The sequence below is a fragment of the Vicugna pacos genome, chromosome 27 (assembly GCF_048564905.1).
Source record: "Vicugna pacos chromosome 27, VicPac4, whole genome shotgun sequence".
NCBI classification, from domain to species: Eukaryota; Metazoa; Chordata; class Mammalia; order Artiodactyla; family Camelidae; genus Vicugna; species Vicugna pacos.
Genome location: NC_133013.1, coordinates 29475344 through 29500478, shown reverse-complemented (window position 1 = coordinate 29500478; position 25135 = coordinate 29475344). Strand labels below are relative to the sequence as shown.

The window sequence follows — 25135 nt, the reverse complement described above, 5'->3', positions numbered from 1 at the left end:
CCCCTCCCCCAGGGCTTATTTAAACGGACCACTGGGACCCTACCTCCAGAGTTTCTGCGTCAAAAGTGGGGGGGCCACAAATCCGCACTAATAACAAGCTCCCACGTGAAGCTGATGCTCGTTTGGGACCCACGCTTTGAGAACCACTGAGTGGGTGTTGCCAAAGTTTAGAGCCAAAGGGCCTGAAGGCTGGAAATCTGGTTCCCGGGGCCCAGGTGTCTCCAAACAAGAGACCGCTCTCGCCCTCTGTTGGTGATTGGTGGTATGGCAGGCTTTTTTTCCTTTTCTCTCTTTTCTTACAAACATTTTTCACCTAAATAAAATGTTTGCCAATTGATAGTTCTTAAGCAGGTGGGTTTCTGTAGTCCCACTCTTAAATGAGTGAACCATGTCTTGGCTGGCATGTGGGGCTTTAGTAAGGCTCATGTTCACAGGGGGCCACTCCTGAGCAAGGGTTCAGGCTCCTGACTCCCTTCCTGGTACCCGGGAGGGGCCCTGACCCCCAGATGCTCAGGCAGACACTCGGGGCTGTGGGAGGTGCAGCGACGACGGAGTCAGGCCTGCGCCCTGGGCCTGCTCTCCTCCGCCGCAGCTGTGAGCCTGGGCAGGCCGCCTCGGCTCTCCCAGCCTCAGTTTCCTTTCCTGAGAAATGGGGGAGATAAGAGTCGTTTAGTCCACCCTAACTAAAAAACCATGGGGAATTGGAGGGAGCCTACAGCTCAGTGGTAGACTGCACGCTTAGCATGCACGAGTTCCTGGGTTCAATCCCCAGTATGTCCATTAAAAAAATAATAATTTTTTTTTAAGTTTCAAAAAAAAAAATCATGAGGCCCGAAGGACTGAATGGTGAGAATACTCTTGATTTCTCACAGTAGTAGCAGGATTTATGGAGTGGCTACCCGGCCCGCCGCGCTGTCTCACATATGACAGCTCTGTGAGGCCACTGTCATTATTACTGCATGTTGAAGAGCAGGAGACTAGGGCACAAAGAGGTCAAGCAGCTGCCCCGATGACACAGACAGTGTGCGGCGGAGCTGGGACTTGAGCCCCTGATCTGCTTGCTTCCAGGTGGCTCCTGCCCAGCAGTTCCCCCACGCCAGCGTCAGCAGGTGTGTTGTACAGAGGCCATGGAGAAAAGGGGTGAGGGACAGGGAAAGAGAGAGGGGGGACAGAGAGGAGACACAGCCACAGGGACAGGGCCAGGGAGGTGGAAACACAGAGATGGGAAGGGCAGGGGAACAAAACAAGCAGACAGGGCGGGGGGACAGCTGGAGGAGAGACAGGAAGAGGGGGGAGGGGAGGGGGACGCCCCTGCCCGGGCATGAGGAGTGGCCCAGGGGGTGCGGGGAGGTGAGAGGCAGAGTGGGAAAGGTGGGCCAAGGGGCTCGGGGAACAAGTGTGGGGAGGACACAGAGAGGTTCAAAGCATGGAAAAGTGGTTGCAACCGTGGAGACAGGCAGTGGGGGAGAGGATGGGGAGACAGCACAAAAGGAAGAGAAAGGGACAAATGGGAAACAGAAAAGTTATGTGCAGGGAAGGGTACTGAACCAGGCACTCGCTGTGTGCTGGAATTACCAACAGAAAGAGCCAGGCCCAGTCCTCAAGCAGCTCGTTCTTCAACAGGAGGTCAAACACACAAACAGGAGATGCTAAAACAGTGCAGAAGTGCAGAAAGAATGAGGCTCATGCAGTTATGGAAAGTAGCACAGAGGCTGGGCATCTAAACCAACGCAGTCCCAGTCCAGGAAGGCTTCCTGGAGGAGTTGACATCTGACGAAAGACTAAGGAACTGTCTGGTAGGAGTTCAGGGGGAGAGAAAGGCAAAACTATGATGAGATAGACAACATAGAGATACAGGCATCGGAACAGGTCTTGGAGGACCCTGTTTGGACCTCAACCCGAAGGCAGCTGGAAGCCTCTAATGGGTTTCAACGAGGCAGATGTGTGTGTGTTTGGTCAGGGGTGCATGAGCTGCTGGACAGAGAGTGGATTGGTCCGCACCAGGCAGGAGGCAGGAGGGCCAGTCAGGGAGGCCCAAGCAAATTAAAATGCTGTGCTTGGGCAGCAGTAGTAGAGATGGGGAGGAAGGGAAGGACTTGAGGGACAGTGAGACCCTCAGGGCTTGATCACTGAGCACCTGAGGGCAGGTGGTGTGTGGGTGTGTTTGGGAGTGGCACGGCAGAAGCAGCAGTGAGGAGTGGAGGAGCCCCTCCCCCCTACGGGGCTTCACGGCTTTGGGAACCTCCCTCCATCTGGCCCCCTGCTAAGTGGTCCGCGATGTGCACCCATGTCTGTGGGCCTCTTCTAGGGGACCACAAGCTTCTTGCAGGCAAGGAGCAAGTCCTTCTCGCTCTGGGCAGTGGTGCCCAACATGGGGCCTGGGCAAAAGCTAGAAAGCAAACACACTTGGAGGGTCGGAGACCCTCCCTGTGGAGTGCTGGGATTTGAGCCAAGGGTTATTAAAGCTGCAGCTACAGATGCCTATGGCAGCCTCACTGCATCTCCTATGTGTCAGCTACTCTTCATGATTAAAAAAAGAAAGACAGAGCGAGAACACATGGCCACAACATGGTCACAGCCCATCAAAAGAGACAGGACAAATACATTTAATTATGATCATTATAAAACGGTGTGAACCAGGCAACTGTGGAGGTAGTGTCAGGAAAGCTACATAGAGGCAGTGTCATTTGAACTGGGATTTGAAGGATAAGTGGGAGTTTGCCAGGCAGAGAAAGTGTACAAAGGCATTAAGCCTGAGGACAGAGCATGGGCCACAGCACTGAGACCTAAATGAGTCTGGAAGAGACGAGAACTCCTACTGCAAACTCATTTGCTCCACAGTTTGTAACACGTTCGCTTCTCCTCCCTCTGGTTTCCGCGGCTCAGTGGGGGTCCGAGGGAGCTCAGACTTGAGCTAGTAGCACCCACCTCAAGTAGAGCTGGGGGGTGAGGGTGCCCAGGGCGTTCTCCAAGCTGAAGCCACGCCCTAAGGTGCAGCCCCAGACAGTGGGGAAGAGGAGCCCAAGGACGAACGCCGCTGACTGACTCCTGGCAGACAGTCCCCGGACACATCCCAGACGGCCCCGAGGAAGCAGCCCCTCGGCTCCAGCAGTGACCTTGACAACACAAAATACAAAGCCAGTCTTCATACTGGCTCTTCCTCCTTCCCAGCCTCCCTGCTCACCCCCATTCACTCTTCCACTCCCACCTTCTGGGATCACCTTCCAGTCAGACCACCTGCATCCAGCTCCTTTCTCAGACTCTGCTTTGGGGAGAATCCAAACAGATGGGCCACGTCACCAGGGACAGGAGCCGGGAGGTCCTGTGGCACAGACAGTCAACCACAGAAAACGCACACATTTCTGCGTGTTTCCTCGAGGCCCAGCCCCTCACTTGAAGAAGGGAAGCCAAGTTTTTTGAGAGGGCCCTTGCTCTTCCAGACCTCTGTTCTGACTGGGGAGACGTGACAGACGGGCCAGCCAGCAGCACGTGAGGAATCAGAAACATTTTCTTTCTGCTCGGGAGCGTGTCACGTGGGTTGTGGGCAGCAGATTGATGTTCCTAATTACATTTGGCTCAAGCTGACACTGTGTGTCTCATTCCCAGGCCCACAATGCTGGCAGGGAAGGTGCCAAGAGGCATGCTGGGTAGCTGAGGGTGACAATCTGGGATTTCAAATACCCCTGAGAGATAAAAGTGGACAAATCACAACCATGGGGGAAGGGTGACGTGTTCTTGAGTTTCCCTTTAATGGTTTCCAAGGGCTGAAGGGGCCTTGGAAATCTTTTGAGGTCCATCCTCCTGTCTTGAGGTTCACCTGCCCAAGACAGTCTAGACAGGGAGTGTGACCACTTGTGATGCTGGACAGCCTGCTAAGGGAAAATGCTCTCTTGGGTCCAATTTAAATTTCTTCAGCCACGGGTCGACGGTTTATCTTGCTTAATTTGTTCTTGCTGGCATTATATATTTGCTGAGCACCGGCTGTGTGCCCAGGGGTACACAGTAGGAGTAGCATGCCCTGGTGCTCAGACGCTTGCCGGCTCACAGTCCACACTGACCAGAAGCTCGTGACACTCAGACCCAGAAGCAGCACAGGACCCGTGGGGGCTGGAGCTGCCGGGGCTTTGGCAAGGAGGTGGGGCCGAGAGGCGGGCAGGGAGCGTTTGGGTTAGTGCGGAAGAACTAGGCATTCTTGGCAGGCAAGTAACGTGGTCAAAAGCATGAGGTCCATCATGGGAACACAACTAAGAAGGGTCTGTGCCAAGGAGCTGCCTGAGGCCTGCGGCAACATCTGCTGCCCAGGAGACTCAGTAAGTCGGCCCAACTCCTCAGAAATGAAAACGGGATGCTAGCTGTCCATCTGTCTCCCAAGACAAGTGTGAAATTCAAATAAGGCGGCGGGTTTGAGGGGCCCTGGAATCCACTGATGTGCTTGACGTGAAAAGGCTGAGTGTGGCTCAGGGGTAGAGCGCATGCTTAGCATGCACGAGGTCCTGGGTGCAACCCCCTGATACCTCCATTAAAAGGGAAAAAAGAAGACTTCTATTCAGGCCCTGGCTCTCTCACTGTGTGGCCTCGGGTAGGTCCCCGCCCCTCTCTGAGTCTCTTCAGTCACCAGCAAACTGAGGAGGACGGTTCCTTCCTCTCATTGTTGCATTTAGCATTTCGGGAGAAAATGTAAATAAATTAGCATTAAGATCACACTGAGCACAAAGGGCCCTACAGATGCAGATTACTTTGTTACTCCTTGAAGGCAGGCATCAGCTCCCCTCTCCGTCGGTCTGGCACCTTCCACAGAGCAGGTGCTCGCACCGTCGTCGGGTTAACTGCTCTGTGTTGAGCAGGAAGCCAGCGCCTCCGGGCTTGCGGGCAGGTCGTGATGCCAGAAAGCTCCCTCCGCTTCCGTCTCCCCGAGCCCGTCTCCCTTCCAGTCCCCGCGGGGCAGAGCTGCTGGACCGGAGTGCCCAGGTGCTCCGGGGGCGGACCCCTTTCGGTTGACTTGCGGGGACACCGTCACGTGGCTGTCCCTCAAGTCCCTGCAGCGGCTCCAGGACGTGGTGTGACCCAGGTCAGGATTCGTTCACCACAGAGGACGCACCTGTGTTCCCCGGCGGCGCCGCACCCCGGGGTCGCAGGCACACCTGGGGCCGGGCCGTCCCGTGTCTGGAACCGAGCCCCTGAACGGGGGTTCCGCAGAGAGCCTGCGGGGACGAGGGGCGGGCGGGCTCCGGGAGAAACCGTGCTCTAAGTCACTTCCCACTCCGGCTCTCAGTTTCCCCCTCTGTAAGGTGGCGCGAGCGCCTCCGGCCAGAGGGAACGAGGTTCCGACCAGCGCTCGCCCCGCCGCCCCGTGCCGCCCGGGGCCGCGCCGGGGTCTGCGCGAGGCCGGGCGGCGGGCCGAGCTCCGGGCGGGCGGCCGCCACGCCCCTCTCCGCGGGCGGCGCCGCGCTCCCGGCGCGCGGGCCGACTCTGCGAACCTGCGGGGGCCGAGCCCAGCGGTCTTCTCGGCCCACGCGGCGCCTCGGCCGTCTAGGTGGGACCTCAGCGCGTCCCCGGGCCGCCCCCGCCCCCCAGCTGGCAGGTGCCAGGGCCCAGCCGCGCCCAGCCGCGCGCCGACCGCCGCGGGCCGGAAGGGGTTAAGGCCGCGGCCCGGGCGCCGGCCCCGGGCTTCAGGAGCGGCGGTGCCCGGCGGCCGGCCGCCGAGCCCGGAGGCGCAGGGCACGGCGGGCGGGCTGCGCTTTCTCCTCCTCCTCCTCCTCCTCCCGCCTCCTCCTTTGTAGCGAGTTCCCGGCCCCGCTTCCTCCCCCCGCCCCCCAGCCCGGGCCCTCTCCCTCGCTCCCTTTCTTCCTGCCTCGCCTTCCTGCGGCGAAGGAGGCTCATCCATTATAAATGCACATTCGGGGCTGACATCAGCGACGGGCGGCGGGCGAGCGCCGACGAGCGGTCCCTGCCGGCTGGCCGCCCAGAGCGCGGCCCCCAGGCTCGGCTGAGCCTCCCGCGGGCCGCGGGGAGCGCGCGGAGCCCCGCCGGACCCCCTTCCCGCCGCCGCCTGGGCCCCCCGCGGCCCCCGGCCGCCGCCCCCGCACGCCGCGCCCGCGCCCCCGCACCGCCCCGGAGTTTCTGCATGACTGTCACAAAGGTAAGCGCCTCGCCCGCCGCGCCCGGGACCCGCCTGGGCTGCCGGGGGCGCGGGGGTGTGGGCGTGGGGAGGGGGCTCCGGTGTCGGGAGGTGCGGCGTGCGCTTCGCCTGCTCCCCTCGTCGCTCCGGCCGCCGCGGCCCCCGAGGACCGCGGAGGGAAGGGGAGGATGCCGCTCTGGCAGCCGCGGCGGTTTGGACAAGATCCCTCGCGCCGGCCCAACCCCGGGACTGCATTTTTAACCCTTGTTTCGGATGCTGCATTTTTAACCCCTGGAGTGCAGTGTGGGGCAGCTCTGTGGTGTCCCCCGCTGGAGCGCGCCGCGGGGAGCGTCGCCGGCAGGCACTGGGCCTGGGCAGTGCGTGTGGGGGAGGGCTTGCCGCCCTGAGGAGCCCAGCCGAGGTAGAAGCCCATTCCACCTGCCGGCCTCTGCCTCCCATCCCGGGAATTCTAATCCCACTCCAAATGCAGTCTGGATGTCCCGGGAGTTGCTACCAGGAGCTGGAAATGTTCTGCAGTGACGGGCCTGAAGACAGTGACGGGGAGGGACTGTGGCCGGGAAGGGAGAGTCGCGCATTCTGGCAGCCCCCATGTTGGAGGAGAGTTTTTGGACCTTGTCGTAGGGCCCAGGTTTATTGGAGAGACTTTGGGAGCTTCCCTGCTGTGGGGAAGAAGGAGTTAAGAGGAAGGCAGACATGGGTAGTGGAAAGGGTCCAGGGTTTAAGAGACCAGAGGAGACCGAGTTCACTTCCCTGTTCTACCTAGATCCCTTGGGTGACCTTGGCTGGGCCCTTCTGCTTTGGGCCTCAGTTTCCCCTTGTGGAATGTGAAGATGGTCACATGGATCCTGGGGGTGGTGGCGGGCAGTTGAAGAACCAGTGAGGTCAAGAGTGTGAATCCACACTTTTCAGAGAACTCTCAGGGTGAGGAGCTCACAGCCTGGCCTCGGCCTCAGATTTGGCGAGCCGTGACTCTCCCAGCTGCCCAGCTGGCTCTCAGAATTGGAGAGTTGGAGGCCAGAGTGGGAAGGGCCTCTTGCTTATGGTCAGAGCAGTGGGCCAGATGGAGGGTCAGCCTTGGAAGCGATGGGAGGGGTGGTCTTGGCTCCAGCTGACGAGCCAGGGGCTCCTCGCACCCCCATGAGATCTGCCGTAGGGGTTCCTTCGGGGTCTTGGGGCACAAGTCCAAAGCTCAGACTTGGAAACAGTGTGGGAAGGGGAACTTGGGGGCTGGCGGGCTACCTTAGCGCTGGCTACTAATGGCAGGGATGCTGTGACCCCCAGCGGGCAGGATGTTTAGTGTTTCGAAGTGATACGAATGCTGTTTGGCTAGGAAGGATTATTATCATTAGGGTTATTAATGTCAACGATGTAAGCAGGCCGGAGCCGGAGAGTGATGGACCAGGCTGGGTGAGAGATAAAGGATGTGAGACATGTAATAACAGCACTGAGCTCTGACTTGATGCCTCCCCTGTGTCTCTTTATGTGCAAGAGTTCAGACAGCCTTGCTTCCCAGGAGGCCTGCAAGGAATGTGTGTTCAGACCTCTTTAGCAGAGGAAGAAGCTGAGGCTCAGAGAGATAAAGTAACTTGCCCAAGGTCACACAGTGAGTAGCAGAGCTGAGGTTCACCCTCAGGTCTGTCTCAGCCTGTGGCCTGTGGTCTTTCCATTGCTCTGCACTGTTGAGCACCGTGGAGACTGGGTGGCTGGGTGAGTCCAGCGCCGGAAGGGCACTGCTCGGAGGCCTGGGCCCTGGGGTCGCAGTCCATGAAGGTGCGTATCTGTCTGTTAAACTCGTTGGCAGGCCTGCCCTCTTGGTATCCAGTGACTGTTCACTAATGTGCCCCTTTCCCCCCAACCCCCACCAAATCCCTCTGTGTCTCTCTCTCTTCCTGCTCTAACCAGTGTGGCATCAGTTTAAGCCAGCTCAGAGGATTAAATAAAATCCCCACCTTAACCCTATCTTCTCTTCCCTTGCCAGTCTTTAACAGACTGGCGGTCTGGAGGTGCAAGAGGGGTGCAGGGGTGGGGCCTGGGGGGCAGTCCTGTTGCCTGAAAGCCTGTTGGAAGAGGCTCCTCCCTGAGTTGAGGCAGAAACCACAGGGTTCTGGGAGTCTGAAGGCCCGGCTTCTGGTCCTAAGTCAGGCACGAATAGGCTGTGTGACCTTGGACCAGTCACTTCCACCTCTGGGCCTCTGTGTCCCATCTGTGAAGTGCAGGACTTGGTTCTGATAGTCTCTAGGGTCCAGGTCCCCCCTGCGGGCTCTGGGACAGCTCCAGCTCTGGCCAGGAAGTCAGCTCTGATGGGGACCTGGAGGCTCTTCATTCTCTGGGTTTGGTCTGGTTACAAGACAGATGTGAAGAAGAACCCCAATGGGAGTCTGGGAGGTGGGATCGCTGCTTGCAAACTAGGGGTGGTAGGCAGGGGAGGGAATGGATTAGAGGGTGAGACCCCGGCCCTTGCCACCTCCAAGCAAAGGGCCACCCCCTTCAGGCAAGCCCCAGCTTGCTGCCCCGGGGACCCTTGCTTTGCGCCTTTGTGTTAGGCTCCCTGAGGGCAGTCCTCGGGGCCAGGGTTGGGTGTGGGTTACAGAAGGTGATCTAGTTAGTTTAGGGAACCTGGAGCGAAGAGGAAAGCTGATGGCAAATTGCTAGATCCTCAGTAGCACTTCCTTGGTGGGGAGGGTGGGGGCTCTGCTTTATACTGGCTGCCCTCCCTCTCATACACACCCCTAGCCCCCTCCTTGTGGGTCCACCAGTAGGGCTGCAGGTGAAGTCTGGGGGATTCCTGGGGGGGGCTCCTACACTAACACACTGGAGACACAGAGCCATGCAGATTTGGGGTGGGACCTTCTAGCCTGATGGCGTTTTTTCCTGGTTATGATGTTTTAAACTCTGTTGCGTTGTGTGTATTTTAATAAGCTGCCTCAGCTTCTTCATGTAATGAGGGGAGGAAGAAACGAAGAGAGCAGAGGAAGGGACCAGATGCAGCTTCCTAGACCGCAGGGCCTGCAGGAGGTGGGGGCCCGGCCTCCTCCCAATTTTGGTCCAGTACCTTCCCCAGGGCAAGTCAGGGGTGAGGGAGTCAAGGCGGCTTTCCCAGTTACAAGACGACTTGTTCCAGACGACTTTATTCTTCAAGTCCTTGTGCCTGATTTTTATAGTTTTCCCATCTTTATTCCACTCCAGTCATATACCAGGCTTAGCACTCAGCAGAGCTTCTCCGTGTCTAATACCTGCTTCTAAACTGCCCTCAACTGGAAAAACAGAACAAAACATGTCAGCATTGTGCGTGAGTACGAGTCAGCGGGCAGTAAGAAACGCCTGTGAGCTGGAACGCAGGCTCTGCGCCCACCTTCTTGCTGCTCAGACGTCCTTTGGAGTGATTTCCTGGCTTTTGTCCATGTTGTGACCAGAGATGGGGCCTCTAGGTAAGGAAGGTGGTGGCTTCAGTTGCTGGGCGGCCTGGTGCCCGGGTGTGCCTTGTTAAGTTCGGTGCCGCTGAGCTCGGTGCTTTCCAGGTTCCTTGGGCCAGCTCAGGGGGTCAGGGGTCCGAGAACAAAGTACCCTGAAGGGCTTAGGAGAAGGAATGTGGGCCAAGGGAGGACCCTGGATGCCAGTGTCCCCCTCTAAGCAGGCGACTCCAGGTCCACCAGCAGCCGTGTCAGCCGTGCCCTGGCCCTGCCTTGGCCCCTCTTTCTGCAGGTCAGCCTTCCTCCTCCTGCCCCTTCCTGGCAGAGCTCAGCTCACTGGTGGGAGCCCCTGGCTCCTGCTGAATGTGCTAGGACCAAGGACGGTGTTGTTCTGCCCAGGTCACGAATAACAGCTAGTTGTTTGGCAAAGATCACATGTGTCTAGGGCCCCTGTGGAGCGGCTTGGAGGAGACCCCCACGTGAGAGCAGTCAGGTCCTCCAGCTCTCTCCCCTGAGGTCCAGGGAGCAGAACCGTGATTTGCCTGAAGTCATTCAGCAAGTTTGAGGCCGGAGGGGCGGGAACCTGGGTCCTCCTGACGCCTGGTCAGTGTTCTTTTCACCCAGCTGCCCCACGAGGGGGCTTCAGGCAGCCTGAGGAGGGGCAGGTGGTTTGGCCTCACTCGGGCTTCCCCGCTGCATCGCCCAGCCTGGACTGCTAGTGTCTGGGTCATCTTCTGCTGGGCAGCCTCTCCCTTTTTCAGGCCAAGGAGCCCAGGCTCTGGATGGGGAGGAGAGATTACAAGCCCTTCTGCTCCAACTCATGACCCAGGATCCAGGCTGCCTACGATGCCCGGTCCCCCAGATGTTCCGCTTCCAGCACCTTCTTCCTGCCTGGCTCTTACTGGGAGAAGAGATGTGAGAACCTCAGGTAGAAGGTGGAGAGGGACCAGCACAGACCAGCTCCCAGATCCCCGGAGGGGGCAGGGTTCTGCCTCTGCACACGCCACACACTCCTCATGCCGCCTCCTTCCTCGCAGTTCCTTTCCCAGACCGCTGGCGTCCTCACACGGGCGGTGTCTGGCCAACGTTCCCTTGTGTGTTCGGCTGGCACCCTCTGCGCTCCTGCTGTGACCAGGGCCCGTGTTAAGCAATAGGTCACAGGATGCAGGGCATCAGCCCCTCCTGTCCTCTGAGGAGAAGGATGTGGAAGGAGGTGTCCCAGAGCCCTGGGTGAGCTGTGTTGAGGTCAGTGGACACAGGCTGGGAGAGGCGTCTTGGCTGCATGCTTTAAGTGCTCAGTAAATAAACGCAGGCGCTTTGCTTCCTCGAGTCTCTCCCTCACTGTCCAGAAAAGCTCTGGGGGTTCCCTCTTCCTGAGTGTGCCTGGAGGCCCTGTGCTCCTCGGCTGGGGGCGTGGTGACCTTGGCACCCATGGCAGCACCTAGAGGCGTCTGGGAGGGCTTGGGAGGCTCCGGGGCCCAGAACCGCCCCACAGCGGCTAGCGTGCAGAGTCAGCACAGGCGGGGGCTCGGCTGGTTTGTGTGGAGGGGTGCTGGCTGGACCCACGGCCCGGCAGTGTCAGGCCCTGGCAGCCCAGAGATGGAGTGAGTTTTTCCACTGCTCTCCCAGCTTGGCCAGCCTGGAGCAGACATGGCCTCAGCCGCCGCCGGCTCCTGGCACCGGGGCAGCCCGGATTCTGACGCGGATACGCTGGCCGCAGGGTTTGTCTGGCGTCCAGGAGATGAGAGAATGTGCAGATTCCCCCCGTGCCCAGCCCCTCTCCTTCCCTCTTCTCCTGATCAGCTCCTTCTGTTGCGCTCCGTTCCCTGCCCGTGGGCCCGGCAGGCTCAGGCCCCGGCCGGGAGCTGCCTGCAGGCTGGGAAGCCCGGAGCAGCTGGCACCAAGCAGGCCCTGCCAGGGAAGGGCAGATGCAAATCTAGAGGCTTCCACGTGAAAAGAAGCTGTTCAGAATGAGCCTCTCCTTTGTGGAACTGGAGTGTGGGACCAGCTGCGAAGGAGGCACAAGACGGGTAATGGGGGAGGGAGAGCTGCCACCAACCCCCTTTCTCTCTCCCTTCCCCCACCCCCCACAGAGGCCCCTGGAGGGACTTGGTAATTGGCTTCTGGCACCCTCCTTCCAATTAATTAAGACAGAGAGGAGGCACCCAGGTTTGCCCAGGACTGTCCTGTTTACAGAATACAAACGGGGTTACTGCCTGAAGTCCCTTCCGCTGGCCCACGGTGGGGAGGGTTACCCCTGTTTCCAGGTGAGTAAACATGGCCTCCTAGTAGAGAGACGACCACACCCTAGTCACAGAGCTAATGTGGGTCAGAGCCGGGCTTCCCACCCAGATCTTCTGACTTTGAGCAGAACCTTCTCAATCCAGTCACGCAGTAGTCCACATCCTGTGAAGATCAGTCACCACCACGACAAGAGCAGCAGTTACTGAGCAGCCTTTGGGCAGTTGTGATCGAGTTTACTCTGTACACGCCGAGGTCGACTCTATTATCAGATAATCCCATTTTTCAGATGAGGAAACTGAGGCCCAAAGAGAGTCGGTGAATCGCTCAAGGTTGAGTGGCTGGGGCAGCGGGGATCTAACTACAGAACACACGTTCCTCTAACTGCCAGGCCTCTCCTGCTGCGGCTCTGTCATATTCTGTACCCTCACCCCAAAGCGTGGGACTCCTTTCTGTGTGCCTGTGGCCTTGGCACAGGGGTGTGACACCCGTGGGGGTGCCCTGCTTAGACTTCCCTGTGGCCTTTGCTTGAGCTGGGAACTGTGCAAATAATCTGGGGGCGAGGACTTGGTAAGGAGGACATCCCGCACACCATGTGGTGTCTGGCTTATGAACAGGGCTGCTTGTGGGTTGGGCCGCCAGCCCAGTGGCAGAGCAAGGTGGGACTGAGGCAGGGTCTTCTCCATTTCCACGAAGCTGGCTTTGTGTAGGGAACGCAGGTATGTGATCCAAGCCTACGGTCCTTACCAGAAGCGGCCTTCTTTTGAGATGGCCCTTGATTCCCAGGGCGTGACAGGGCTATAGAGTCAGACAGATGGCACTGTATCATTTACTTGCTGTGTGTTCTCAGGCAAGTTGCCTAACCCCTCTGAATATCTGTTTCCCCCTCCATTAATTGGGATTGATAATAGTAGTACTTAAAGGATTAGTATAAAGATTAAATGAGCTGATCTGTGTGAAGCACTCACCACACGCCTGGCAGTTAGTGTTAGCTGTTGACGTCGGGGAGACAGAAAATTAAACAGATGATGACAGTGAGTGTCCTGGGGGCTGTGCAACGAGAGGTCCAGGGAGCCCTGGGAATGACAGCAGGGGCCTGACTGAGTCAGGGGCTCAGAAGTGACTGCTGGCTGAACCATGAGGGATGAGTAGGAGGGGGCAGGACAAGGGGCAGAGGGAGCAGCTCTGGCAGATATCTGGAGGCAGAAGCGGCTCTCCTGAACCGCCTCCTGCCGGCCGGGCATCAGTGAGGGCTCAGCCCAGGGATCGGCTCGTTTAACAGCGAGAGAGGCTGCTGCTGCTAACTGCTGTCAGCCTCACCTTACGGACGAGGAAGCAGGCACAGAGAGGCCAGGTAAGCTGCAAAAGGCCGCCCGGCTAGGCCGAATGGAGACTGGCCCAGACCTGGGCCGCGTGGCTCTGGCACGCTCTCCCTCCTCCTCGCAGAGAAGGTGAGCTGTGCCTGGACTGCTGCTGCAGCGACCTGGGCAGGAGGAGTGTGCAAGTGCCCGGCCCACGGCCGCCCTCCCAGAGCTTTTCCGGGGTGTGTGAGGGAGGGAGGGGGCCCTCTGGGGAGGCGTCATTTATTTTTCCAAAAGGTTTTTTGGCAGGAAGACTTGCTTCCCCCTTCCCCGGGTTTTACTGGGCTCAGTTGTGACTGATTTTGTTGATTACCTGGGTTGGGCCTTGGTCTTTAAAGTAAAACCATAGGGACAGATACAGCATTTTCAATGTTAAAAGTCTATTGGGTGAAAAAAAAAAGTCTGTGCAGTGCCTACATTTCGGTTTCTGCCCGACCTGAGCTCAGATCAGAGAAGGTGGGCATTTTACATGAGGTCCATGCTTCAGCATAACTCACTGACCCTGAGTGAGGCAGACAGTAACACCGCAGGAGGCTCTGGCTGACCCGAGAGGCGGGGGTGGGGAGGCGCACTCGCCGGGTGCTCCACGACCCCTAGGGAGAAGCCCCCGTGCTCAGTGTTAACGCCAGCGCCGTCTGAGGGCCTCTGGTCCGGCCCGCTGCCTCCTGGCACTCCGCGCCTTCTAGGAGTATGAGATGAATCCTGACTTTAGATGAGTCTAATGAAGACTAGTTTACTAGTAGGGTGGCCCCCGCCTTTCACCAGGTGTTAAGTCCTGGCTTTCAAGGAGCTGCCGGTTTATGCCTGAGAAGCACTTCATGTGAATTCACTTGTTTAATCTTCGCGACAGCCTCTGAGGTTTGTGCTCAGACCTGCTTTCCCTTTGGGTTTATGGAGAAGAATATACTCTAGGAGCTGGAAGCATTTCCACCAAACCGTTCAAACACCTTAGTGTGATTTCAGAGCTAACAGTTTTATGATCTGGGATCTGGCAGAATTTCTAAGACATGAAACAGCTGATGGAAAGAAAGATGTTGGTAGAGTGGACGAAAGGATTTAATTCCTGCGTTTTTGTGTTCACCTTTGTGGAAATAATGCTGTTTATGCCCGCCCTGTGGACCTGCGGGCCAAGGTCAGTTTGCAGGAAGGCGTGGGGAAGTTTGGGGTTCCGAGAAATTTGGAATTCTGGGAAAGGGGATTCCTGTGTACCTGAGGGCCCATCTGATAACTTCCTGTCATCACAGATCTTCCTCTTACAGGCCCAGGGGTCTGCCTTCCTGCTCAGTCATCACAGTGTCTGAGAACAACCTCAAGTTGTTCCGAACTGAGGCTATTTCGGGGCCTGAGTCGTCCTGTTAAACTGGCCTCTTCAGGGTCTGGACGCATGTCCGCTTCTCTGTCCCACGGGCTCCTGCAGCACCCCGTCTCCGCCACGCCGGACACCAGTAAAGGCCAGATGTGTTGTGTGAGCACTGGTGGTTTTATGAACATGACTCTGACTGCTTAACTGAAGTGTGAGCTTGCTGAGGCCAGGGTTAAGCCTGATCGTCTTCAGTACCTTTCACAGCGCTCCTCAAAGGGCTATGCACGTTGGAGAAGCCGTGGTGCAGACTTCAGGGTGCCTGGCGTAGAGGTGCGGGGCTGGGCAGAATTTGGAACGAGCCTGAACAGCTCCCGGGACATTGAGCTTGGGCTGGATTCTCGCTCCTGTGGACCCTGGAGCTGTAGGGCTCTAAGGAGACGGAACGCGCTTCCCCACTTTGCAGAGGAGAAAACCGAGGCCCAGAAGGTTCACCCAAGGGGTTATGAGTGGCTGGGCAGGAACTGGGGCTTCCTCTAATTAGCGGCAGGCACAGGTGGGTTGGGCTTCAGTTCGGTGGATGTGTCTCGGCTTCTAGTGGAAACCAGGCCAAGGACTGACTCAGAAGTGGGGGTGGAGGAAAGTTCCAGGAAGGAGACTGAGCCTAAAGGGGCGCTCAGATGGACAATCTTGGATCCCCAGGTGGTCAGCCAGGGGCGGGCGCCTAGGGGCCTGGTCATGGCTGTGGCAGAGGCAGGAGGAGCAACTTCAGAGACTCTTTCTGCTCCGCGGGGTCTGTGATCACGAAACCTGGTGGCCACGTGCTGCGTGCCAGGCCGCCACCTGGCCTCCACAGTGCCCATGAACCCCGCTTTCCTCCTGGAAGCCGGCCCTCCTGGCACGCAGGGCTGCCGGCAATCTTTCCGCCTTTGCTTCTCTGAAACCATTAGAAGGGCCTCTGGGTTGGGAGTCTGGGTTGCTAAGAACTTTCCTCTGGCCAGACCTTATCACTGGCTTGAGAAGTCTCCAGGCAAAGTTTTCCCTGGAACTCTGGCTTGGAGGGAGGGAGAGTGGGCTGGGGGAAGGAAAAGGGGCTTAGGAGCCACAAACAAAGCCGCCCCTCCGCAGGCCCCGGGAGGACCAGAGCGCGGGGGCTGGCCCGGCCGTGGGAGCTGCGAGCTCTGTGGGCCTTTGCTGCAGAGAAGCAGCGGGAATGACGCAGCTCTCCTGAGCCCGCCCCCATGCCGGGCAGTGCACACCCGTCACCTCAGGTTCCCCCACCCTCTGCTGTCACCCCCACTTTGCAGGTGGGGAAACGGAGCCTCGAGGAGGGTGGCACTCACCCTGGCTCCCATGGTGGGGAAGGGTGAGCTGGGACCTGCGCCTGGTGTGCACGCCTCCGTGGACACACTGGAGCTTAGCAGCCTGCTGGCCTGGCAGAGGATGGCTGGCCATGCTGTGTGGTTGCTTTTTAAAGGACACCCTCGCAGTCACCCTGCCCAGCAGCCGCTGTAGGACTCAGCTCCTCTGGGCCTTTCAGATGCTCTTGAAACGGAAGTTCTCCTGGGAGGATGCTGCCCGGCCCTGCTCTAAGTGCTAAGACTCAGGAGAGGCTCCTGCAGGGGTAAGTGAGGCAGGAGGGAGGCCTGGTTGCCGCGAGCCAGCTCTCCCCAGGAACCGGGGCGGCGGGGTGGCAGCCCTCTTCTGTGCACCCCCCACCCTGGCTGCCCTGCGCCCCCACCGCTGGCCACCGTCTCCACCCCTCACCCTTATGCAAGTAAAATGAGGCCTTAGATTCATTCAGAAAGCATTTGCTGAGCACTTGTGTGCCAGGCCCAAAGGCTGTGGCATGGAGCGTGCAGGGATGAACCCAGGCTGTCCCTTCCCCGAGGAGCCCAGTCTAGAGGAGGAGATGGTGGCTCAGAAGGACACACGGTGCAGGGATGTGGGGAGGGGAGGCTGGGGAGCAGGGGCGAGGAGGGCAGTGATGGAGGAAGAGAGAGCTCAGCTCAGTCGTCAAGGATGGGCAGGCAGAGGCGGATGAAGAGGAGGGAAAGGCATTCCAGGTAGGGGGCGGGCGTGGACAAGGCGTGGAGGGGACGTGGGTCCAGGAGAGACACTGGCTGGATGCTGCTGGGTGGGGACGGTTGGACAGTGAGTGAGGAGCAAAGCAGGGAGCCAGGGCTGCCCAGCTCAGGAGCATGAGCTTCACGCCAGTGGTGCCAGGAGCCCCAGGGGTTTAAGCAGAGAAGTGACAAGATCTGACTTGTCCGTCCCGGCCCACGTTGCTCTTGAGGCAGAGTGGCGGGTGGACAGTCAGAAGCCCCTGTGTCGTGAGGTAGGAGTGTGGTTCCGGCCCCCAGCCCAGGTTTCCTGCCGACCTCGCCCTGTGCCTGGCTGAGCACCGAATGTGCCCTCCCCCCAGGAGATACCACTGGCTGGGACCCCGCGTGGTGCTGGCCTTTCCCACCCGCGAGAAAGGTTGGGCCTGGGGTTGAGAACATGGAAGGAGAGGCAGAGGGCCCGACGTCTCCTTGCAGGAAGACTTGCTTACGGCATGGTGAGAAGGCCGCTGGAATGGGATTCTGGAGACCTCTGCCTGAACTCCAGCTCTGACGCTGAGGCTGTGTGATCTTGGGTTGATCACTTTCTTCCTCTGGTTGGGACTCAGTTTGCCGACTGGCTTAGGGTGATACTACCTGGCTCGAGACGAGTGCAGGAGCGAGCTCACCGATGTGCTTATGTGCAGAGCTTATGTCCTGCTGCTGCCCAGCCTCCCTCCCTCGGCTTTTCCAGATGCCACAGCCAGAGTGTCCTTCCGAGCTGTGTCCTCCAGCACACAGACGCACACACATGCACAGGCACACAAAAACACACACATACACATGCACACACGCACGCACACACACGCTCATTCCAGACTGCCCAGGGTTGTGAAAAGTTGATGAAACTTGGAGGTTGAGGACCAGAGTTCAAGTCCCAGCTGTGCCAGCAGCATGCCCTGTGCCTCTGAGCAAGTCAGTCTGCCTGTCTGACCCTTTGTGCGAACCCCGTCCCTCTTGGTGTAAACGTCAGCCCTTCACACACAAGAAGGGAATCTGATGAGTCAGCATCTTCTGCGTCTCTAGTGTGCCCTCCCCTCTGCTGGCTCTTCCTCTTCAGCCAGAGAGCCTTTGATGAAAATTCTGTCTGGTCTTCAGTGGTGACCTGGGCTGGGGGTAGGGGTGTGGTATTAACTGGGCTAGGGCTCGAGAGAACCTTCTGGAATGGCGGTGGTGAGGTGAATGTGCACGTGTGTAAACAATTTCAAGCTGAACACTTAAGCTCTGTGTGCTTTAGGCATGTTGGATATATGGTATATTTTAATATATGAATATTACATACTAATGTTTTATTTTATTATATAAAATACTTGTATTTATTCATTAATAGTAAAATGTTAATTTTTTTATGGATAAAAGGTCCATCTCAGCTTTCTGGTTCAAGCTCCATCTCTCTCCATCCATTGACACCTTCACTCGCGCTCCAGGGGTCTGTCTGTGCCCCAGGCAGGCAGCCCAGGCTTGCAGAGGAGAAGGAGACGCGGATGCGGGCGCCGTCCCGGGAGCTCAGAGGTGCGGGACCTCCCGGAGCTCCTCGCTGCCGTCGGTGGTGTTCCTCAGTGCTGCTGCAGGCCACCGGGGGAGGCTTGTGTGCTTGTCCCCAGGTCAGCGCCACGGGCGTGTGACCTGCGCGACGCTTGGTTTAATGTTCTGCTGATACTGTCTTGGGATTCTTCCTAATTCTTGATCAAGGGGCCCCGCGAGTTATGTAGTTGGTCCTCCCTGCCCTCCTCCGCCGGAACAACAGAATCAGACCCTCTGGGAGGTGGGGCCCAGGTGTCAAGATTTCTTCAAAGCGGAGCTTCTTTCTGGAGCAGCCATGTCCAGATGCAGCCCTCATCCTCAGACGCTTGGCGGACGCAGAAGCTGGAGCCTGGCTCTCTAGGTGCTCGTAACCGAGTCGGAGTGATGAGCCCTCACACACGGGAGGGTCACAGAAGCGGTCCCCGCGGAGGGAGCTCAGGGGAGAGGCAGGTCACTGTGTGGTGGGGTGGTCCAGGAAGGCTTCGTGGAGGAGGTGGTGCGAGCACCAGCATGAAAGGAGTGAGAGACAGAGGAGAGAAGGCGAGAGCAGAAGAGCGCTTAGGAAAGGGGAGGGCTCACGGGGTGGGGGCAGAGCGTGGCTTGGGCAGAGCGCGCTGTGGTTGGAGGCTGGGGTGGGGTGAGTCTGGCAAGCACAGGAAGTGACAGTCTGAGAAGTCAGATCCTGTCGGCAATGGGGAGCCGCCGGACGTTCGGGGCCCAAGAATAACGTGTTCCGTGAACATCTGAATGAATAAACAAGAGGGTTGTCTGGGGGAGGCTGAGAGGGCTGGCCTGCTCCGATGCTAAGGTCTCCAGCCGGAACTGTGGTCCACCTACTCTGGAAGGCTCTGCTCTCTCCCCCGCAGGCGGTGGAGCCCCGTGAGGACCCCCGTGTCCCCGCAGCGTGGTCTTGGGCAGCAGCGATTGAAGTGTCCCCAAGAACAACAGACTCTGAGCAGACCGAGTTCTCCCATTTCTAGGAATGGAGAGCAGTGGGGGAGGGGAGCGCTTCTGTGAAAACGGGGGTCTTCTCCGGCTCCCACCAGGTTCCCCAGCCCCGTGAGGAGCCCCGGTAGGAAGGTGGCTCTCCCTGCCACCCTGTATTTCCCACAGCCTGGTGGACACCGCAGTGCCTGGCGATGGGGTGGAGGTCCTGCCTGGGATAGAGGAGCCCCCATTTCTGAGTAGCCAGTAGACCAAACACAGATCTGTTTGTTTCTTAGTCTCCTGAAGTATTTATGCAGGAAGACGAGAAAAGGGCTCTGTTTATTGAATGCATCCTCCAGGGAAGAAGCCACAAGGAATGAGCTGCTTCCCGAGTCTGGGAGTCAGTGAGCAGACATGGAATTTCTTTGGGTTTGAAGCCAGACAGAGCCTGCGTACTTGCAGAAGAAACGGGGGTAGGATTTCTGGAGGGGACAAAGCCCTCTCACCTCCTGCCTTTCAGCACATGCTTTCCTGGTGTCTCCAAACAGGAACTGGAGTCTCAGCTTAGCTTCTGTTCTGGGCTTTGCCTCTAACAAGCTGTGTGACCCTGGGCATGTTGCTTAACCTCTCTGGGGTGCCAGTCCAGTTCTGTTTGCCCCTTGATAGTGTTGGAGACTCAGGTGAGCTGCGGAGTGAGTCTGCGCCGAGGCAGTGAAGGGGTGAGAAGGGGTGTGAGGAGCACTGTGCCGTGCGGGGGTCCCAGCTGTGCAGGTTCAAGGCCAGAGCACTGACTGGGGGCAGGCCTGAGCGACCAGTGCGGCCCACAGCCTCAGCTGTGGCCTGAGGGGTCAGGCCCGAGGGAGTGCTCCCAGAGCCCAGGCCCACCCTGCGGCACCTTCCCTCCTTCCTCCATCAGCTGAGCCCTGCTGTCCCATGTCCCTGAGAATGCTGGCAGGATTTCCTCCCAGGAAAGGGACATGGGTGTCCGGTTTACATCCCCTGGGAGCTGCAGGCAGCACTTCCCCTGACCGTGGGACCGGCCTCGTCTTCAGATGTGGGAGTCTGTGGCTCCACGCCCGGGCCTTGTGGCCGGCCTCAGGTCATCTGCTGTCCACACTCAGGGAACAGGGCCTTCTCCCGGGGCTGGGCTTCTGTTCTCAGCTCCAGCGCTGGCGTGCCGGTCTGTCTCCCACGGTGAGCCTTGTAAGAGGTAATAGTAACAGTTCTTCACATTAGAACAATCTGAATCTTAATTCAAACTACCATCTACTGAGCACCTGCGCCATGCCAGGCACTGCGCAGGCTCGGGGGACACACAGAGGGGACTGGTGCCCCTGACCTTTAAGGAAGTTGTGTCCTACCTTGGGGGGCGGACACAGATACTGATGGAGTGTTTGGAGCAGCGCTGAACGCAGGTCCTGAGGGCCACAGAGCACTGGGAGACTGGACACGGTCTCCGAGTGGAGGTGGTGTTTGAGTGTGACTTTGAAGGATAGGTGGGATTTGTGGTGGGGTAGAGGAGAGGGGCTCAGCATGAGTAAGGGCAAGGGTGGGGCTGCTCCTGGGATGTTCTGGAGCTTCCAGGGTGTCCAGGGAGGTCTGAGCTTGGAGGGTCAGGAGCTGGGAGGGTGAGGAGGGGCCCTGCGGAGTAGCAGGGGGCGGAGCAGACGGAGGCCAGGGTGATGTGTGCGTGAGTTGTGCATGGAAAAGGGACATGATCAAGCCGTCAGGTTCCAGGACAGCAGACACACAGCACATCCTGTGCTGGCCACCCTTCTAGACGATGGGGCGCATCCGCATCAGTGAGCGAAACAGAGAAAGTGCCTGCCTCAGGGGACTGGCCCTGGGCGGGAGACGGGCGGACACAAGCGGTAGTATCTGGAAGTCAGGTGGTGGGGCTGAAGAAGGCATGGGGCTGGGGGCAGAGCGACGGGGGTGGGGGAAGGGCTGCTTTAGACAGAGCAGCTCTGAAGCCGGGACACTGGGGCCCAGAGCAGAATGAGGGGAGGGATGGAGCCAGTGGATCTGGGAAGATCTTTCTGGCTGAGAGAGCAGAGAGCTCCCAGGCTCTGAGGAGGAGGAGCCTGCCTCCCATTCAAGGCACAGCCAAGAGGCCCTTGTCTGGGGGAACATGAGGGGAGAGGTCACAAAGGAGGGTGAAGCTGGCTCTGGATCCACTGAGTTCTCCTGCCTCCCACAGGCTGGCACGGGCTTCCTGCACATTAATGTTTGTTGACCACTCAGGAGAAGACAGGTGGGAGAGGGAAAGGCTAGAGGCCGGGAGCTGATGCAGGGCTGAACCAGGTCAGACGGTGGTCATGGGAAGAGGAATCTCCAGGCCTTGGGTGACTGGATAGGAGCAGAGGAAGACACGAGAAGAGCAAGATCATGACTCCACGGGCATCACTGCCCAGGCTTCCCACGCCCCCCCCCCGCCCCCGCAGGTCACCTGAGCCCGCCCAGCCCTGCCCTGGGGCCTGTGGAGCAAAGCTAGGGCCTCCCATCCCACCTGCCTCTCCAGGGTGCGCCAAACTGGGCCGCAGCCTCCTGGGGGGCTGCCCTCCCCTGCCAGCCTCTCCTCGCCTCCAACCTCATTAGTATTTTGAGGAGAAGCGTATTTATTTTTTCCTGCAGGGAATTGGTGCCCTGCTCACTTCAAATTGAGTCAGACCAAAGAGCAATTAAAAGGCACAGGCTTCTCGGGTCCAGGAGGAACCAGGGAGGGAAGTGGTGTGGCCCCTCTGCCGGCTGCCAGGCATATGTGCCCTGGGCTGGCCGGGGTCGGGCGGCGAGGAGGGAGATGGTGTGAGATTCGAGTTCACCAGGAACAAAATGCTAATGATGAATGTTTATGTAGTGTGGACCGTGTTCCAGGGACGGTGCTGGCTGTTTTACAGGCCTCTTGAATCATCCTTTCAACAGCCCGTAAGGCACAGGGATTGGGGGTGGGGAGGGTGCAACTGTTACATCCATTTTGTGGATGAGGAAACTGAGGCTCAGAGGGATTAAGTAACATGCCTAAGGTCACACAACTGTGTGACTTTTTTTAAATACATAAAACGTTATTTATACCTGTTTTCATTTTTTACATTAAAATGTAAACTGAAGTGGAGCCAGAATTCTGTCTCATCCTTGGTGCAACCTGGAGCCAGTGCCTTGACTGCCTGGCTCTTTATCCCTCAAAAGCATTGCATTTAACCAATGGCTTCTCCCAATTTTGTTTCTCTCCCTTTAAAAGAAGAAGAAGAAGAAGGAGAAAAAGACCAAACAAAAAGCCCTTTCGTTGCTATGGAACAGAGGCTTCCAGAGAGTTACCGAGGTGAACCGGGGCAGAGAAGGGGCTCTGGCTCCGGCCCTGCCCCTCTCCGGGGGTCTGCATAGTTAGACCCATTGCTCTTGGTGGGCCCCAGGGCTGCAGACCTGTTGGGGGCCGTTGTGGTGGTTTGGGCCAGAGGCCTGAGCCGGCTGAGTGGAAGCCGTGAGGCTGGAGAGGACACACGGCTCAGGGGATGTTCTGGAGACTGACGAGCCCAGAGAGGCAACCGAGGGGTGGAGGAGGTCAGCGGGGGTCCGAGGGCTCCCACGCCCCAGACCCAGCCCCTCAGCCAGACCATCGCCCTTGTTCGGCAGACTTGGCCCTGAGAGCATGTTCAGCTTCAGAAAATCGGACCCCGCAGAGGCTGAAGCTCAGGGCCTCGGGTTCTGCAGGCAGACTGGCAGAAGAGGGGCGGCAGCTGTCCGGAATCGGGCATCTTGGGCCCAGGGCCAGAGCTGGGCTCCTGACCCGAGAGAGGCCAGGGTGGGGTGGGGGGAGGGGCGAGGGAGAACGAACAGGAGGCTTGGCCGTCCCTGCCCCTGTCACGCAGGGGCAGTGACTTTTGCTAATAGCAGTCTCCTGGAGGAAAATTGACTCAAAGGTGGTAACCCAGTGTTCTTGGGACAGTAGGGCGGCTTTGTGAAAGAGCCTGCGCCTTGGAGAAGCCAGGCGAGCGGCACGTCCCTGGCGGGAGTTTCTCCCTGGGGCCGGCTCCTCCCGCAGCCGTCTCCTCTCCCAGCTCCTCCTCCCTGCTTGAGACCTGCGGCAAACCTTCCCTCTGCCCCTCCCTGCCCCTCTCTCTCCGGGCTCAGGGCTGGTCTGTGTTGAGCACCGGGAGGTTTGTGCAGGAAGGGAGCTGCCATTCTGACTGGAACTTTTCCTGTGGCCTGGAAGACGCAGCCTGAGGGAAGCTGGCGGGGTCGGGGGCAGGGGTCACTTGCTGTGAGCTCCTGAGCTCAGGCCCACGCTGGGCCTGGGGCTGCCCTGGATCGGGGGGGGGGGGGGCGGGGGAGGCTGTACCTCTGGACTCCATTGCCCACCTGGGCAGCAGTGTTCCTTGGCTTTCTTCTGCCTAGCCCACTGAGCTGAGCATTCGACGCCTTCCCTCTAGGGCCACCGTTTACCTCCTTGGCCCCTGCCCAGACCCTGCCCTCCAGCTACACTGGGCTGCTCGCTGCCCCCAAACTCAATTTGTACTTTTCTGCTCCTTCTCTATTCAAAAGATCTCCTGATCTCTGCTTTCAAGGCCCAGCCAAAAATGCCACCTCCTCCAGGAAGCCTTCTCTGACCTCTCCTCACTCCAGACTTCATCCTTCTCATGTCACTGCCATGTGAGATGGTTCTAGCTGATCGCGCACTGTCTCCCCTGCCAGAGGGCAAGCCCCACACCCTGAGCAGGAGGGAGCAGCCGATGCTGCAGATCCTACGATGCGTTTCTCACACAGACCCTAAGTATGTCCAAGTAGATTTTTGAATTGACATATTTGCATTTTTGCGTGACTAGGAGAATCTGTTCTGTGTGTGCAGCACAGGTTCCACCATGTGAGGTGCATTTTTTGGCAAATTTATCAGAGGATGCAGAGTGAAGCCTCCCAACCCTGTCCCCAGAAGGGCGTGGGACAGATGTGGAGAGCTGACTTTTCCTTCCTCCCACCCCCAGCGCTACTCAGACAGGCTGTGCTGCCCCTGCAGAATTCTAAAGGCAGGATTGCTCCCCAGTGCTCCCCAGACCTCCCGCCCGGAGGGGCACGGCCTGGTGGCCTTGTGACAGCAGTGTGCCCTCCTGGGGCTCTGCCGTCCCCTGGGAGGCTGCCATGCGGTTTCCGGACATCCGGGTCTCATCATGCCCCAACTTGAAAATTCATCTTGTCTAATTGTGCTCCAGGCCTGAGTGAGTTCAGTAGCTGTTAACCGGGCCCTGGGGGCTGGGCGTCTCCCCGGCAACAGAGGATGCTCCTGATGAGCTGCATCCTTGGAGACTGGCCCAGGTTCCCTCCTCCCCCGTATGGACTGCTAATCCTGCTGCTGCCCCTCAGGAGGGCCTGGGGCCGGGGAGCGGGCGTGGAACCGCCTGGGCCCTGGGGTGTGGTCCGCAGTTCCTCCCAATGTTGCAGGGACGAAAGGTGCCCACAGATGACTCCACAGCCCTGTTGCCGGCCAGGGAGTTTCCCTTCCTCCCCAAACAAACACCCCTTCATCTAAAATACACATGGGCACACAAGCACACACACCATTCCAGTGGCTTAAGTGCTATTTGTTTTACAAATATTTCTAAACTGTGGAAGTTGCTCTTCCCCTTGGAGTCCTGGCTCAAATGCCACCTCCTCCAGGAGGCCTTCCTGGAATGGCTGTCTCTCTCCCAGCTGTTTTGCCACCGTGCTTGGTTTGTGCTTCCGGGATGTTTTTCAGCACAGGTGTGACTTAGCCAAGTACGCACCAGGTTTGCTTCATACCAAGTGACAAGCGCCTCCAAGAGGGCGAAACCCCCACCTTCCCCTTTGGAGTCCCAGACCTGGGCCCCCACAGGCCTCAGTCAGAAGGAGAAGAGGGTCTCTGCTAGCAGCCCTGGTCCCACTCCAGGGTCTCGGCCTGCGAGCTTCTGTGTTGATGTGGCTCCCAGGACCTTCAGAGACCCTCCTGCCTCCCGTGACCCTGGGCCAGGCTCTTTGCCTTCCCCACCCGAGGAGGACGGGGAGCCCTGAGAACTGGGCCTTGGGGGAGGAGTAGAGACAAGGAGACTCGAGGAAGTGAAAATAGTAAGCGGGCAGCCCTGGCCCAGCCCCCAGCCTCCTGGCTGCCGGTGCCCCAGGCCCCT

The 25135-nt window shown here is 58.6% G+C and overlaps 1 protein-coding gene across 3 annotated transcripts in view; it reads left to right on the top strand.

Annotated features, from left to right (window-relative positions):
- Window positions 1–5843: 5843 nt before the first annotated feature.
- The window catches only part of CORO2B (coronin 2B), a 98401-nt gene continuing 79109 nt past the window's right edge, over window positions 5844–25135 (top strand). Inside the window, exon 1 of one of the 3 annotated variants that reach the window (XM_072951165.1) lies at window positions 5844–6139. In XM_072951165.1, the coding sequence (XP_072807266.1) occupies window positions 6125–6139 (15 nt within the window). In that variant the 5' untranslated portion in view covers window positions 5844–6124. Of the gene's footprint in view, window positions 6140–10700; window positions 10795–18050; window positions 18066–25135 lie in introns of those variants that run through there. The other 2 variants (XM_072951166.1, XM_072951167.1) reach the window with 2 other exon arrangements.